We start from the raw sequence: 14,051 nt of genomic DNA, 5'->3' as shown, positions 1-14,051 counted from the left end.
ACCCCTACAGTACCCTTTTTTCCATCCTGCCCACACCCCACTCTACATCTACAGCATACCCTGTAAGCCAACTAATGGTGTGTGGCAGAGGATACTTTCAGTACCACTATCTGGTCCCTCCAACCCTGTTTCATTTGCGAATAGTGTGTGGGAAGAATGATTGTCGGTAAGCATCTGTATTGGTTCTAATTTCTCAAATTTTCTCCTCGTGGTCAGTACACAAGATGTACGTGGACAGAAGTAATATGTTGTCCGACACCACCTGAAAAGTGCTGTCCCAAAATTTCAGTAGCAAATCTCTCTGTGACGCACAACACCTCTCCTGTAACGTCTGCCAGTAGAGTTTGTTTCGCATCTTTGTAACAGTCTCTCGCCAGCTAAACAATCCCCTTACATAATGCGCCACTCTTCCTAGGATATTCTGTATCCCCTCTATCGGTCCTACCCGATAGGGATCCCAGATAGATGAACAGTACTCAAGAATCGGGTGAACAAGCTCCTTATAAGACACTTCTTTCGTGAATGAGTTACATTTCCTTAAGATTCTTCTGATGAATCTGAGTCTGGTATCTGCTTTTCCCACTATCTGCTTTACGTGGTCATTCCACTTAAGGTCGCTCTGGATAGTTACGCCTAGATATTTTATGGCAGACGCTGTCTCCAGCTGTTTGTCATCAATAGTGTAGCTGTACAGTAGTGGATTTCTTTTCCTATGTATGCGCTGTATGTTAGGTTTATTTACGTTCAGGGTCAACTGCCAGAGCCTACACCTTTATCTGCGGGTCATTCTGCAAATTCTTACTATCTTCTGATGTTGCTGCTTTGGTACAGACAACTGCATCATCTGCAAATAGCCTTAAAGAGCATACAATACTTTTCACTAGATCATATATATGTACTGTAAACAGTTATGGACAACAGCCTTAACAGAGACATTGGCCTACAGCTTACTATGGCTTAGTTCTGGCAATGGCAAGACTGAAGTAGTTGCAGGGAATAATCCACAAGGTGATACTGAAGCAAACATCACAGAATGCAGTTAGAGTGGGTGAGTAAATACCGAGAATCAATCGGCATTCAGTCCTCTTGACAATGATGACAGCGCTCTTGGTAGGGAACTTGTGACATTTTGGCCAGTTGATGTGACTGCAAGACTGAGAAAGTTTTATTGAACATAACCGTCATTAGAGAGCACATTGTTGCTATGACTGCACTGATTAGATCTTACCCTTTGCAAAGAGTCAATTCTGAGTTGTGGAAGCAGATTGTATCTGTGAAACAGACCCCAGAGACACAAGAGGGTTTCAGATAGCCGTGTAATGGTAAGAGAGATATATCATTATGAAAACTTGATTTTAAACAGTAAAACATTTGCAGGAGCAGATGTTGACTGACCATAATTCAATTGAAGAATCACATAATTTACTGGTTTTGAAGTGCTGAAGAATTCCAAAAAATTATGAAACTTGAGTGGTGAGAACTGGAAATAAAAGGAGAGGGAGAGAGAGAGATAGAGATACAGAGAGAGAGAGAGACTGGGAAGGGGGGGGGGGGGGCAATAGAAGATTCATTTCTTTTGCAGTTTCTCTGAATCACAGCGGTCAAATAACATGATATCTACATCCAAATATCTGTGGCCACTCTTATTCATCTTTGTTTGGTGCTGTCCTGTCCCTTGTCTCTAATGACAGCAATGGGTCATATGAATAAAACAGGGAATGTATTTTATTCTCAGAACTTTGGAGAACTTTTTCAGGTTCATATGAATAAAGAGAGTCTGAGAATACACTTCACTTGAGAATGTTCTCAGCTTGAGTAAAAGGGTAGGGGGAATTTGCTCAACAAAAAGAGCATTCTCTGATTTTGAGTGAATAAAACTAGAGGAGTTTCTCTCAGTCAGAGAACATTCTCCGTTGTTTTTTTGAAGTGCGCTCTGCAGCATACTTAGAGCTGAGAAAGTTCCATTGCAGTTAAGTTCTATTGGATTTCCTAGTAAGAATGGCAGGTATTATATTGGTTGGCAGCTAAAAAAAAAAAAGATATATGTAGCGGAAAGAAATACTGAAGAGAGAAACTGTAGTTTATACAGGTTTAACAAGAAAATTTCCTCCCAAGAACTGTGAAGGAAGAAGGGATGGCTTTTTAAATGCAGCAAAAGTGAAAACTTCATATACTATTTATCAAACCAAGGTTTTCAGATTGGTGTATGACAAGACTTATTAGGTATAAGGCAGACAACTGTGTCACTGTTGTTTTCAGATGTGCTTCTTCATGTTTTGTCACAACATAAATCTTATATTTTGTTGCATTAAAACTGTATAGGAGAATCAGAAAAATTAATGTCTGATTTATTAAAAACATAGCAATCTGTTTCTAATAAAGAAATTACACAGATGACCACCTAAGTACTTGACGCATGAGTAGACCATTATGTGACATATTTAACCAAAATTATCTTACTGACAGAAATCCAGTTTGGAGTAGATGAAAATGTGACGTATTCTTAAGGTTTGATTCCCATAATGTGTTCACCTTACTTCAATAACAAAAAAAGTTTCTCGCATGTTGAAAATTTGATAACAGTGTCAAAAAATGCATTTTCTTGAACTTTCCATAATTGTCTTAATACTTCGTTTTAGCACATAAAACTTAAATCGAAATGTTGTGTAGCTCCTCCAGAACTGCTAATTGAATACTTGCCTGTTTGAGGGAGTTGAATGAAAAGTAAGATTACACGTGTGTTTGGTGTGGGACGAACACTCTCAGAGAACCACCTCAAGATGGAGGGCCTGAAGTGAGAAAGAACTCCCGTATGAGTGAATATGCTTAGAATTTGTTATTTGTACTAAATTGAAAACTTTCTTAGTGGGGAATGTTCCCTTTTCTATTCATACAACCCTTTGTCGGCATGGGAGTAATTTAAATTTTGTTACTTCCCGCAGTCCCTCCCCTTCTCTTTGTGACCTCTAAATGTGGCCACATTTTGGCACTCAAAATACTAACTCTTCTGTTGGATTTGTGTGTTACTTTTATGTCATTTTAACTCTTTTTTTTTCAGGTTCTCAAAGAGCATTTTCAAACATCAGTGTGTAATGACAACATCAAGAAAGAGCCTGAATTGACATTTGAAGTGGCTGAATTGGAGGATAGTGTAAGTACTCATGGTGTTGCATCTACATCCAAAAATATACTCCACAAGCCACAGTGCACAGCAGAGGTTACTTTGTACCAATGCTACTGATTTATTTCCTATGCCATTCAAATAACGAGCAAAAGAAAAATTACTATTTGTATGCCTCGGAACATTCCCTAATCTCTTGGCACCCCTATGCAAGAACACTAAATTTTAAGCCATTCTCTTTCACAACTTCTTTGCAAACATATGTCATGCCACTTGTGTCTTAACAATTTCTTACTTCTGTCTGGGTTCTCCATCAGGGATACCACACTGCAGTATCACAACATGGTTAAATTTTTAGAATAACTTGCTATTTTAGTAAACATTCTATGATTTAATTTTATAATGTAAAAGAGGGGATCGGTTGATATGACACACGTTTTAACAATTCATAATATTTGGCAGTGAAGCTGAGAGTGTGGATCTGATACTGCAGTATTTGGTGGATGTGGTGAATTGATTACCAGACTGTCTGAAAACTTACTTCTCCAGTCTTGTGTTCAAACTCGTATTTCTTTGCTAAAATAGATTCATTAGTATGTTCATTTACTTCCCATACAGTGGTATTAATGAAACTGTTCAAGTTAATTTTTGCCAGAGATGAGCTGGTTTATTTATTTTTTCTTTGTTATAGATTGATGCATCTGCAGAACATTTTGTTCCTGAGTATTGTCCATCAAGCATTAAGAAGGAAGAGGAGTGTGATTATCTTCTGTTGTTGATAGTCACATAAATACAAGCAACAGATCATTTTTAAAACTGGATACAAATGTAAGAAAATTACCCCACTTACAAACTATCCATCATTCCCTGTTTAGCTTTCACTCTGGGTGCAGTGTGTCCATTACAAATTCCAGACCAATGTATCTCCTTTACTCCTCAGTGCCAGTCTTCAAACTGGTTAGTAACCTAGTTAACTTCAGCTTTCAAAAGTATAGCCTTTTAAGTAAAAAAAAAAGAGAGGTTGTTATCATGTTTACTTAATAGTCAAGTGTTACAATGTTCACATTATATTTTTCCTTGAGTCAGACAAGATTGTGATGACAGCTAGCACTGAGAAATGACAAAACTTGAAGTTCATGTCGGCAACCTTCAGCAGCAGCAGAAGCGGGGAAAGGTGTAGCAGTGACATATATTTGGCTACACTGGAACAGTGCAGATTATTGCAGTAAGTGCGTCGTACCAAAACAGTTGAGAGTGTGGTGGGAGTTTTGGTGCTCCAGTGAGATGTAGCTCTGTGGTCCAAGTCTGCTATGACACAAAGTGACAACAGAAATTTGGAATTTTAGGCACACTGCTTCAGCTTCAAGGGGCATGTACGGCCCGTACGTACCACTGAGGACACAGACGCTGTCCAAGCTGCCATCAAAAGTAGTCTTAATTATTTGATGTCTTGCCATCACACCTCAGTCATCATAGCATTCGAGTACTACTAAATCAGCTTGTTTCATCTCTGCAATCCTAATAGTGTATGAGAGTCACACTGAAATCTGTAAGCAACCCATTGTTACAATTCTAATTCAAACAATGTAATAAAAAAAACTGCAGGATTGTAATCTTCAGACTTTACTCCACATATGCCCATATTGTGACATAGCATCTTTTATGTGACCACAAGCAGCACTTCGGAGATGATCGATGTCAGTGTTCCATTTTGACAGCGTGCTCTTATTGAATTCCTTGTTAAAGAGGGAAAAATGTGCTCTGTTGAAATCCACCTCAGACTTCATGCCTACAGAGATGTTTGAATAGCCACTAGTAGTGTTAAGAGGTGAGTGACACATTTTAAAGACAATATCAAACAATGGAAAATCCAGAAAATCCAGGATGGATTCAGCAGCCAGAGACTGTGATCATGTGTGTCCAAGTCTCTCTCTCTCTCTGTGTGTGTGTGTGTGTGTGTGTGTGTGTGTGTGTGTGTGTGTGTGAAAATCCAGGCCACCCTCCACACAGTCTGGACCTCTCTCCCTGTGATTATGCCATTTTTGGCCCCCTTAAAAAGGCTCTGAGGGGCAAACTATTCACTCTGGACGACGTCGTCCAGCTGTACGTGTGGAACTGGTTAACATTGCAGCTCTGAGAATTTTATGAGACAGCCATTCACCACCTTCTGTCACAGTGGGACAAGTGTCTCAACAGCCAGGGTCAATACTTCTAACATACAGGTACTGGTTACTGTAATTATGCCTATGGCTCGTTTCTTTTTGAACACCCCTTATATATGATCTAAGTAAAGCATCGATTGCATTCCTTTTAACATATTCCTAACAAAACTGGAGTATTATGGTGTACAAAGATCTACATTAGTAGTAAGATCACCAATGTAGGAAAAGAAAGATACCTACTTACAATAAAGAAGGCAAGTCAAGTTGCCAACACCCCCCAGGGGGTTCACAACTCTTTTGTGGACACGTGCGTAGCGAGCACGGGACCCCGAGCTAATGTGGCCCTCCTTCCTTTCCGGGCTGCATACCTTCCCTTTCCTCATCCTTCCCTCTCCCCCATCTTCACCCCCCCTCACCTCTGGCTCTTTCCTTCCTTTTCTCCCCCTCTGGGAGTATGGTTTGTGCCTATGTCCGGAGACGGACGCTCTTAACTGTTACAAATTCCTTGCTTTCTATACTTGCAAGTCTTCGTCCTTCCTCTGTCCTTCTCTTTTCCTTCCCGCTTCTCTCTGCACTTTTTTCTGCTGCGGCGTTTGAGACCCCTCTTCTTTCCTTTCCCTTTCTCTTTTTTCCTCCCTGTGCGTGTCTGAAGGCCGACCCACGCACTTCCATGCGTAGCTGGTGACGGGGTAACGCGTAATTCCCCGCACCAGATAGACAGGTAGGACACGTACGTACCCCCTGGTAACGGCCAGGCCCAGGGAGGGGTGATTACCTGAACTGATACCTTCCGAAAGTGCCGATTGGTCCCTCCGTCGGTTTGTCGGGAGGTGTGACCTGAGGTGTGAACAATCACCTAAGGCGGGAGTGCCCTCAGTGAGGGCCCCCACAAGGGAGGAGCGCGCCATCGGAGACGCTGGTAATCATGGGGGTTCTTCCGCAATGGTTTCCTCACCTTCCACTATGTCTGCTCACAAACGTAAGTTCACTGAGTCTCAGCCACAGACAGTTCTTCCATCGTTGCCACAGTTCCTTGTTGTTTCTCGGTTTGACGAAGGTCACGACTTCTCCACGGTCAACCCTTTCATTATTCAGAAAGGTGTCGACGCAATTGCAGGTCTTGTAAAGTCTTGTACCAGATTACGGAATGGCACCCTGTTGTTAGAAACAGTCAGTGCCCTCCAGGCACAAAAATTGCTGCGTACTTCTCTGCTCCACACCTTCCCTGTCCGGGTGGAACCGCACCGTACCTTAAATTCCTCGCATGGGGTCATTTATACACGCTCCCTCGATGGATTGTCTGATGAAGAAATTCAGCACTACCTGTCTGACGAGGGCGTAACGGCTGTTCATAGAGTTATGAAAAGGGTTGACACGAACATCATTCCAACCCGCACTGTCTTCTTGACATTTGACAAAGTTCAACTCCCATCGAAAATCAAAGCAGGCTATGAGATAATTTCTGTTCGCCCTTATGTCCCAAACCCTACGCGTTGCTATCGGTGTCAGCGGTTCAATCACACCAGCCAGTCCTGTTCCAATCTGGCCAAATGTGTTACGTGTGGCAAGGATGCCCATGAGGGTGCTTGTCCACCTCTATCCCCTCGCTGCATCAACTGTATGGGTGACCACGCTGCTTCCTCTCGAGATTACCCCGTTTTTAAGGACGAAAAGCTCATCCAGGAAATCAGAGTGAAGGAAAAGGTGTCGACCTTTGCTGCTCGAAAATTATTCGCCAGTCGCCAGCCCACCGTGCCTCAGACAGGAAAATACAGCACTGTCCTTGCTTCTCCTCGGCCAACAAAGGAGGCGGCCACACAGACTTGCGACCTCACCTTTAGTGCCACGGTCGTCAGATCGGCCAGCGCAAAGATCGCCCGTTCAACCTCACCACTTTCGTCTGCCCACTCTATGGCTCACCCTTCATCGGGTTCTGCTAAATCTCGAGTCCAAAAGTCAGACACCAAGCCTTCCAAAAAAGAGCATACTCGTGAAGAGTTTTTACGTACCGCAACTTCCCAACCATCGGTTCCTCCTTCATCTAAACATCATACTTCTAAGAAGGCTACAAAGAAACCCAGTTCCTCTCCTTCTCCGCCAAGGCGTGTCCCATCTACAGCACCACCTGGCGGGAATCGCCCTCGGCAGTCTTCTGTGTTGCCGAGGCGCACTGCTGGTGGCCGGTCAACCGGCCGATCGCTGGTGGCAGGAGCTGCTCCTGACCAACCTATGGATCAGGATCTTCTGCCTTCGGCTGACTGCCATTCCTTGCTGTCGGTCGCTAGCTCCGAGCAGTCTTTGAGTTGACAGCAACTTTGGTCACATTCCTCCATTTTCTGTTCACCCCATGTCCATTATCCACTGGAATATCTACGGCATTCGAGCCAATAGGGATGAATTGTCAATCCTCTTACGATCCTACTCGCCGGTCATCTTTTGTCTTCAGGAAACAAAGCTGCGTCCCCATGACCGCTTTGTTCTCCCTCATTTTCAGTCCGTCCGATATGATTACCCCTCTGTTGAAGGCTCTCCAGCCCATGGAGGACTCATGATTCTTCTCCATGATACTCTCCATTATCACCCAATCCCCTTAAATACTTCCTTCCAAGCTGTCGCCGTCCGTCTTTCCCTTTCCGGATACACGTTCTCTCTTTGTACTGTATACATTCCATCGTCCACACCAATGGCACGAGCTGATCTCCTTCATCTTCTTGGTCAGCTTTCATCCCCCTATTTGCTGGTTGGGGACTTCAATGCCCACCACCCGCTTTGGGGATCTCCACATCCTTGTCCACGTGGCTCCATATTGCTAGACGTCTTCCACCAAGCGGATCTAGTTTGCCTCAACACTGGGGTCCCCACATTTTTGTCTGCCTTCACGACAAATTTATCTCATTTGGACCTTGCGGTCGGTACTGTTCCGCTAGCTCGGCGCTTCGAATGGTTCGCCCTTGATGATACACACTCGAGTGACCATTTTCCATGTGTCCTCAGACTGCAGCCTCAACTGCCATATATGCGCCCGCGACGCTGGAAGTTTTCCCAAGCCGATTGGACACTTTTTTCGTCTCTAGCGACATTCGATGACCGTCGCTTTCCCAGCGTCGACGATGAGGTCACACATATTACCGACGTTATTCTTACAGCTGCGGAACGTTCAATACCACGCACCTCCGAATTGCCCCGGCGCCCCCCAGTTCCTTGGTGGAACGAGGCATGCCGTGATGCACTACGTGAGCGGCAACGTGCTCTTCGCATTTTCTGTCACCATCCTACTTTGGCCAACTGTATCCGCTATAAGCAGCTCCGTGCGCGATGCCGTCGCGTCATCCGCGATAGCAAGAAGGCAAGCTGGAAATTCTTTATTAGCTCATTTAACACCTTCACTCCCTCCTCAGAAGTTTGGAGTCGGCTTCGACGGTTCTCAGGCGCGCCTAGTTTCTCCTCGGTCTCTGGGCTCACTGTTGCATATGATACATTAGTGGACCCCGTCACAATTTCTAACTCATTGGGTCAGCACTTTGCTGAGATTTCGAGCTCTTCCAATTACCCGCCAGCGTTTCTCCCGAAGAAACGTGCAGCGGAAGTGCGACCTCTTGCTTTCTCCTCTCCAAATTGCAAAAGCTACAATACTGTTTTCTCCATGCGGGAACTCCAACATGCACTCTCTTCTTCTCGCTCCTCCGCCCCAGGACCGGATGGTATCCACGTCCAAATGTTGCTGCATTTATCAACCCATAGTCTGCGTTACCTCCTTTGCCTTTATAATCGAATTTGGACCGACAGTACTTTTCTCCGACGATGGCGGGAAGCTGTCGTCGTTTCTGTTCCAAAACCTGGAAAGGACAAACATCTCCCCTCTAGCTATCGCCCCATTTCTCTCACGAGTAGTGTCTGTAAGGTTTTGGAGCGTATGGTGAATTACCGTTTAGCTTGGTGGCTGGAATCCCACAGTCTTTTAACACCTGCCCAATGCGGATTCCGAAAGCATCGTTCTGCAGTTGACCATCTAGTTGCTCTCTCCACTTATATCATGAATAATTTTCTCCGGAAACGCCAAACAGTAGCAATATTTTTTGATCTGGAGAGAGCATACGATACCTGTTGGAGGACAGGTATCCTCCGCACACTGTTCTCTTGGGGCTTTCGAGGTCGGCTGCCCCTTTTTCTTCGCGAATTTATGGCAGAGCGCACATTTAGGGTGCGGGTGAACACCACTCTCTCCCGTACTTTCCCCAAGAAAACGGGGTACCCCAGGGCTCCGTGCTGAGTGTTGTACTGTTTGCCATTGCCATCAATCCAATTATGGATTGTCTCCTTCCTGATGTCTCGGGCTCCCTCTTTGTGGACGATTTTGCGATCTACTACAGCTCTCAATGGACCAGCCTTCTTGAACGGCGTCTTCAAGGATGTCTCGATCGCCTCCACTCTTGGAGCATCGAAACCGGCTTCCGTTTCTCTCCCAGTAAGACCGTTTGTGTTAATTTTTGGCGACGTAAGGAGTTTCTTCCACCCTCCTTACATCTAGGACCTGTCAACCTTCCGTTTTCAGACGTCGCTAAATTCTTGGGTCTTATGTTTGACAGAAAACTATGCTGGTCCTCCCACATTTCGTATCTTTCGGCTCGCTGTCTGCGATCCCTCAACACCCTCCGTGTCCTGAATGGTACCTCCTGGGGAGCAGACCGAGTGGTCCTTCTCCACCTCTATCGCGCCTTAGTGCGCTCGAAATTGGACTATGGGAGCATAGTCTACTCCTCTGCTCGGCCGTCTATTCTTCGGCGTCTGGACTCTATCCACCACCGTGGATTACGTTTAGTGTCTGGAGCTTTTTACACCAGCCCTGTGGAAAGCCTTTATGCTGAGACTGCTGAACTTCCGCTGTCCAATCGGCGAGCAGTCCTTCTGAGTCGTTATGCCAGCCATCTGTCTTCCATGCCTGCTAATCCAGCCCATGACATATTTTTCGACGCCTCCTTTGATGTAGGGTATGCAGGCCGCCCCTCCTCCCTACTACCACCGGGAGTCCGCTTCCGTCAACTGCTCCATTCTCTTTCCTTCCGCTTTCCAAAAACCTTCTTGACAACTTGGGGTACAGCACCGCCTTGGCTCCGTCCCCGGATCTGCCTGCTCCGTGACCTTTGTAGATTTTCCAAGGATGGTACCCCTTCACTTGTTTATCGTCGGGCATTTGCTGCTCTATGTGCACAAATGACGGACGCCACATTTATTTACACCGACGGCTCGAAAACATCGTTAGGTGTAGGGAGTGCCTATGTTGTTGGCGACACCCCAAATCACTTTCAGCTTCCCAACCAGTGTTCGGTCTATACTGCGGAGCTTTACGCTGTTCTCCAGGCTGTCCACTACATCCGCCGCCATCAGCGGATACAGTACGTTATCTGCTCCGATTCTCTCAGCTCTCTCCTCAGTCTCCAAGCTCTTTAACCTGTGTACCCTCTGGTCCACTGGATTCAGGACTGTCTGCGCTTGCTCCACCTGGGGGGCGTCTCGGTGGCGTTCCTCTGGCTCCCGGGACACGTTGGTATCTGCGGAAATGAGGCGGCCGATATTGCAGCCAAGGCTGCAGTCTCTCTTCTTCGGCCAGCTATTCCATCGATTCCCGTCGCCGATCTACGGAGCATTTTATGTCGTCGTGTTGTTCATTTATGGCACGCGCACTGGTCGACACTTCCTCAAAATAAATTGCGGGACGTAAAAACTCTTCCTTGTGCTTGGACCTCTTCCTCCCTAACGCGTCGTCGGGAGGAGGTAATTTTAACTAGACTCCGGATAGGGCACTGTCGTTTTAGCCATCGACATCTTTTAAGCAGCGATCCTCCCCCACTCTGTCCCCACTGCTCTCAGTTGTGGACGGTAAGACACCTTTTAATTGAGTGCCCCTATTTTACTCTGTTACGCACCCATCTACAGCTGTCGCCTGATATATCGTCAATTTTAGCAGATGACACGCGATCGGCCGATCGTGTTCTAGAGTTCATTCGTGCCAGTGAAATGACGTCAGTCATTTGAAGTTTTTTTTTTTTTGGGACAACCAACCCCCTTCTGTAGTGAATTTTTAAGCCTTCCTTCTGCTTTTAGTTTCTCCAATTTTATGCCTTTTGTTCCCACTGCTGCTGGTTTCTCTTTTAGGTTTTTTACTGTTTCTTAAGTCCCGGACTGGGCGCTAATGACCGTAGCAGTTTTGCGCCCTAAAACGACAGAAAAAAAAAAATATTGCCAACAGGTGCAATTAAAAGACTCTTACATAAAGCTTTTGGCCACAGCCCTCATCAGTAAAACAGACATGCACACAAACAAGCACACCTCGTGCACACCACACAACTACCAAGTCCAGCATCTCAGGTCTGTCTGCAGCTGGACATGCCTTTTTCACAGTGAGTAGCGACCTGCTTTTTCCTAAATTGTTGATACTCCCACCTGTTGTTTCCATTGTTTGATTACATTGGTAGTAATTTCTTCCTGCACTGAACAGAAGACATTATGTCTCAGTTAGAAATACTCTCTCCATCTTAAGGTTCAGATATTCCACAGGGCTCTGTCCTTGGCCCCTTCTTTCACATTGTGGTTATCAGTGACCTGCCCCATTGTGTACCACAGTCTGTCACCTTCTAAGCTGATATACAACATTACTTTCTTTGCATCATGACATCCCAGCTCTTGATAAGATTATGCAAGAAACTCTTGACTCTGCATTAAGTTGATTAGCAGCCAATTAACTATTTTGTAATCCAAGCAGAACCAAAAAGCTTATGTTAGGACTGCCTAAGAATGTAGCTAAGTGTGTCAAACCCTTAGGCATACATATTGGTGCCAAACAAAGTTGGGGAGAGCATATAACATGTAGAAACTGAGAGATAAAGTCAGTAATAATTATCTCCATATGACATATTTCACATTCTTTCGATCACGTATATCGTATGGCCTACTCATATCAGGAGAATCTCCCCCTGACAGTAACATTTGAAAAGTAAAAGAAAAAAATTGTCTGTAATATGTAAGGCTGGTCCTAAAGAGCACTGTTGGCCACTTTTTTACAAGGCTTAGGATATTAACAGTGGAATCAGTGTACCTATGAGTCTCCACTCGTTGTTCTTCACAACATATGCCATTAGGGAAGCAATGCATGAACATGACACTAGAAATAAGGCAAACTGTCTTCCAAATGTACAGGCTAGCAATAGCAAGAAACTTGCATAAATTGAATGTCTTCAACATTTTAATGTGTTTTCTCTCACTGCTTGATCCTTGCCATTTTAAAAATTAAAATTATAAGACTGGCTGACAAAAATGCATGTTGCAATATAACAGAGTTATATGATATGGACAATATTGATATTAATATTTAAGATTATAGTTCTATATATAGTACTTACATTGCACTTGTAATGAGCATTAATTTTAATACTTTGATTGCAGCTGTAACTTTCTGTCTCTGAAAGAACCTGTTCTTCTGTATGCTTTCAATGGCAAATAAAGAAACTGAATCTGAACTATGTAGTGCATCAATGTATAATTGTTCCTTTTAAGAGGACACTGCCCTCATCTCAGCTGACATATTTCGTTTGAGTAATAAGAGAGGAGTCTTTGTCATTTGTACAGAATGCTTCAGCAGGAATAATACATATTTGAAGGGGTGGTAGCATAGAAAAATTTAAACAATTAATTAAACATAACAGTTTTTGTTGGTCACAGAGGTAAGTTTGCATTTTCACTTGTTGGTAATCCAGTTGCCATGGGGTTATTTATAAACTCGATGGAAAGTCCAACAATATTATGAATATGACAAGTCATATATCAGCTATTATGTAAACACAGTTCAGCCTTCTACATCGGCATGGTTACTGCCAAATTATCAATTAGGATGAATGGGCATAGGCAGAGGGTGTGTATACTGGCAACTCTACAACATGACATTTGTGACCTCGGTGCCTGTTTCACCACATGCGCCATTTGGATTCTTCCCCCAGATGCCAGTTTCTGAGAACTCCATAGGTGGCAACTCGCACTACATGTCCTCAGTTCTCACTATCCACCTGGCCTTAATTTATGTTAATTTCTTCTGTCTCTGCCTTTCTTCACTAACTACTCTTTGCTCCACTCCATTTTAGTTTTCTACATCTTTCATTGTCTTTCCTGTCTATTTTTCACCACCCCCCTCCCACCTCTCTTATGTACAATGCACTTAGCTTTTCACCCTTATTAACTCGTGCACAGTGTTTTAGTAGTAATCTCAGACTTGCATATTACCCTGTCTTCCACCTTTAAGCTCTCAGGCTTTCAAATCTCATCCAATGCAGTCCCCAACAATCAGTCTTTCCTTCTCATCCTGTACGGTTAGTCTCCCTCGACCCGTGGTTCTGGGTGACTTTCCCGAAATCTACCCCTTTTCCTAGACATCTCCAGCCCTTTTCCTTCGCCCTTCTTCCTTTCCCTTCGACCCTTCTGACTGAAGAAGGAGCCACTGGCTCTGAAAGCTTGCAAATTACAACAGTCTTTTATGTGTGTTTCCTGCCACCATTTGGTGAGTAGATTTTGTATCTGTTCAGTTAAATTATTTTGTCAATAATTGATTTTTTTCATTGTTACGTTATGAAAAATGATAGATTGTCACTTATCATAAAGGTGACATGTTGAGTTGCAGACAGGCACAATGAGAAGACTGTTACATATTGAGCTTTCAGCCAAAGCCTTCATCAGAAAAGACACCCCCCCCCCCCCACCCCAAAACACCACACACAACGACC

At 44.2% G+C, this 14,051-nt stretch overlaps 1 protein-coding gene across 7 annotated transcripts in view; it reads left to right on the top strand.

Moving 5' to 3' along the window:
- LOC126108629 (THAP domain-containing protein 2-like) overlaps positions 1-4,734 on the top strand; it is a 40,918-nt gene extending 36,184 nt beyond the window's left edge. For all 7 annotated transcript variants that reach the window (XM_049913947.1, XM_049913942.1, XM_049913945.1 and 4 more), the window contains 2 exons: positions 3,059-3,151; positions 3,813-4,734. In XM_049913947.1, coding sequence (XP_049769904.1) covers positions 3,059-3,151; positions 3,813-3,911 — 192 coding nt within the window. In that variant the 3' untranslated portion in view covers positions 3,912-4,734. The remainder of the gene's footprint in view (positions 1-3,058; positions 3,152-3,812) is intronic.
- Positions 4,735-14,051: the final 9,317 nt, after the last annotated feature.

Source organism: Schistocerca cancellata, chromosome 11, assembly GCF_023864275.1.
Source record: "Schistocerca cancellata isolate TAMUIC-IGC-003103 chromosome 11, iqSchCanc2.1, whole genome shotgun sequence".
Classification (NCBI taxonomy): domain Eukaryota; kingdom Metazoa; phylum Arthropoda; class Insecta; order Orthoptera; family Acrididae; genus Schistocerca; species Schistocerca cancellata.
Note: the sequence above shows the minus strand (reverse complement) of the source record. Positions and strands in the feature narration are given on the sequence as shown.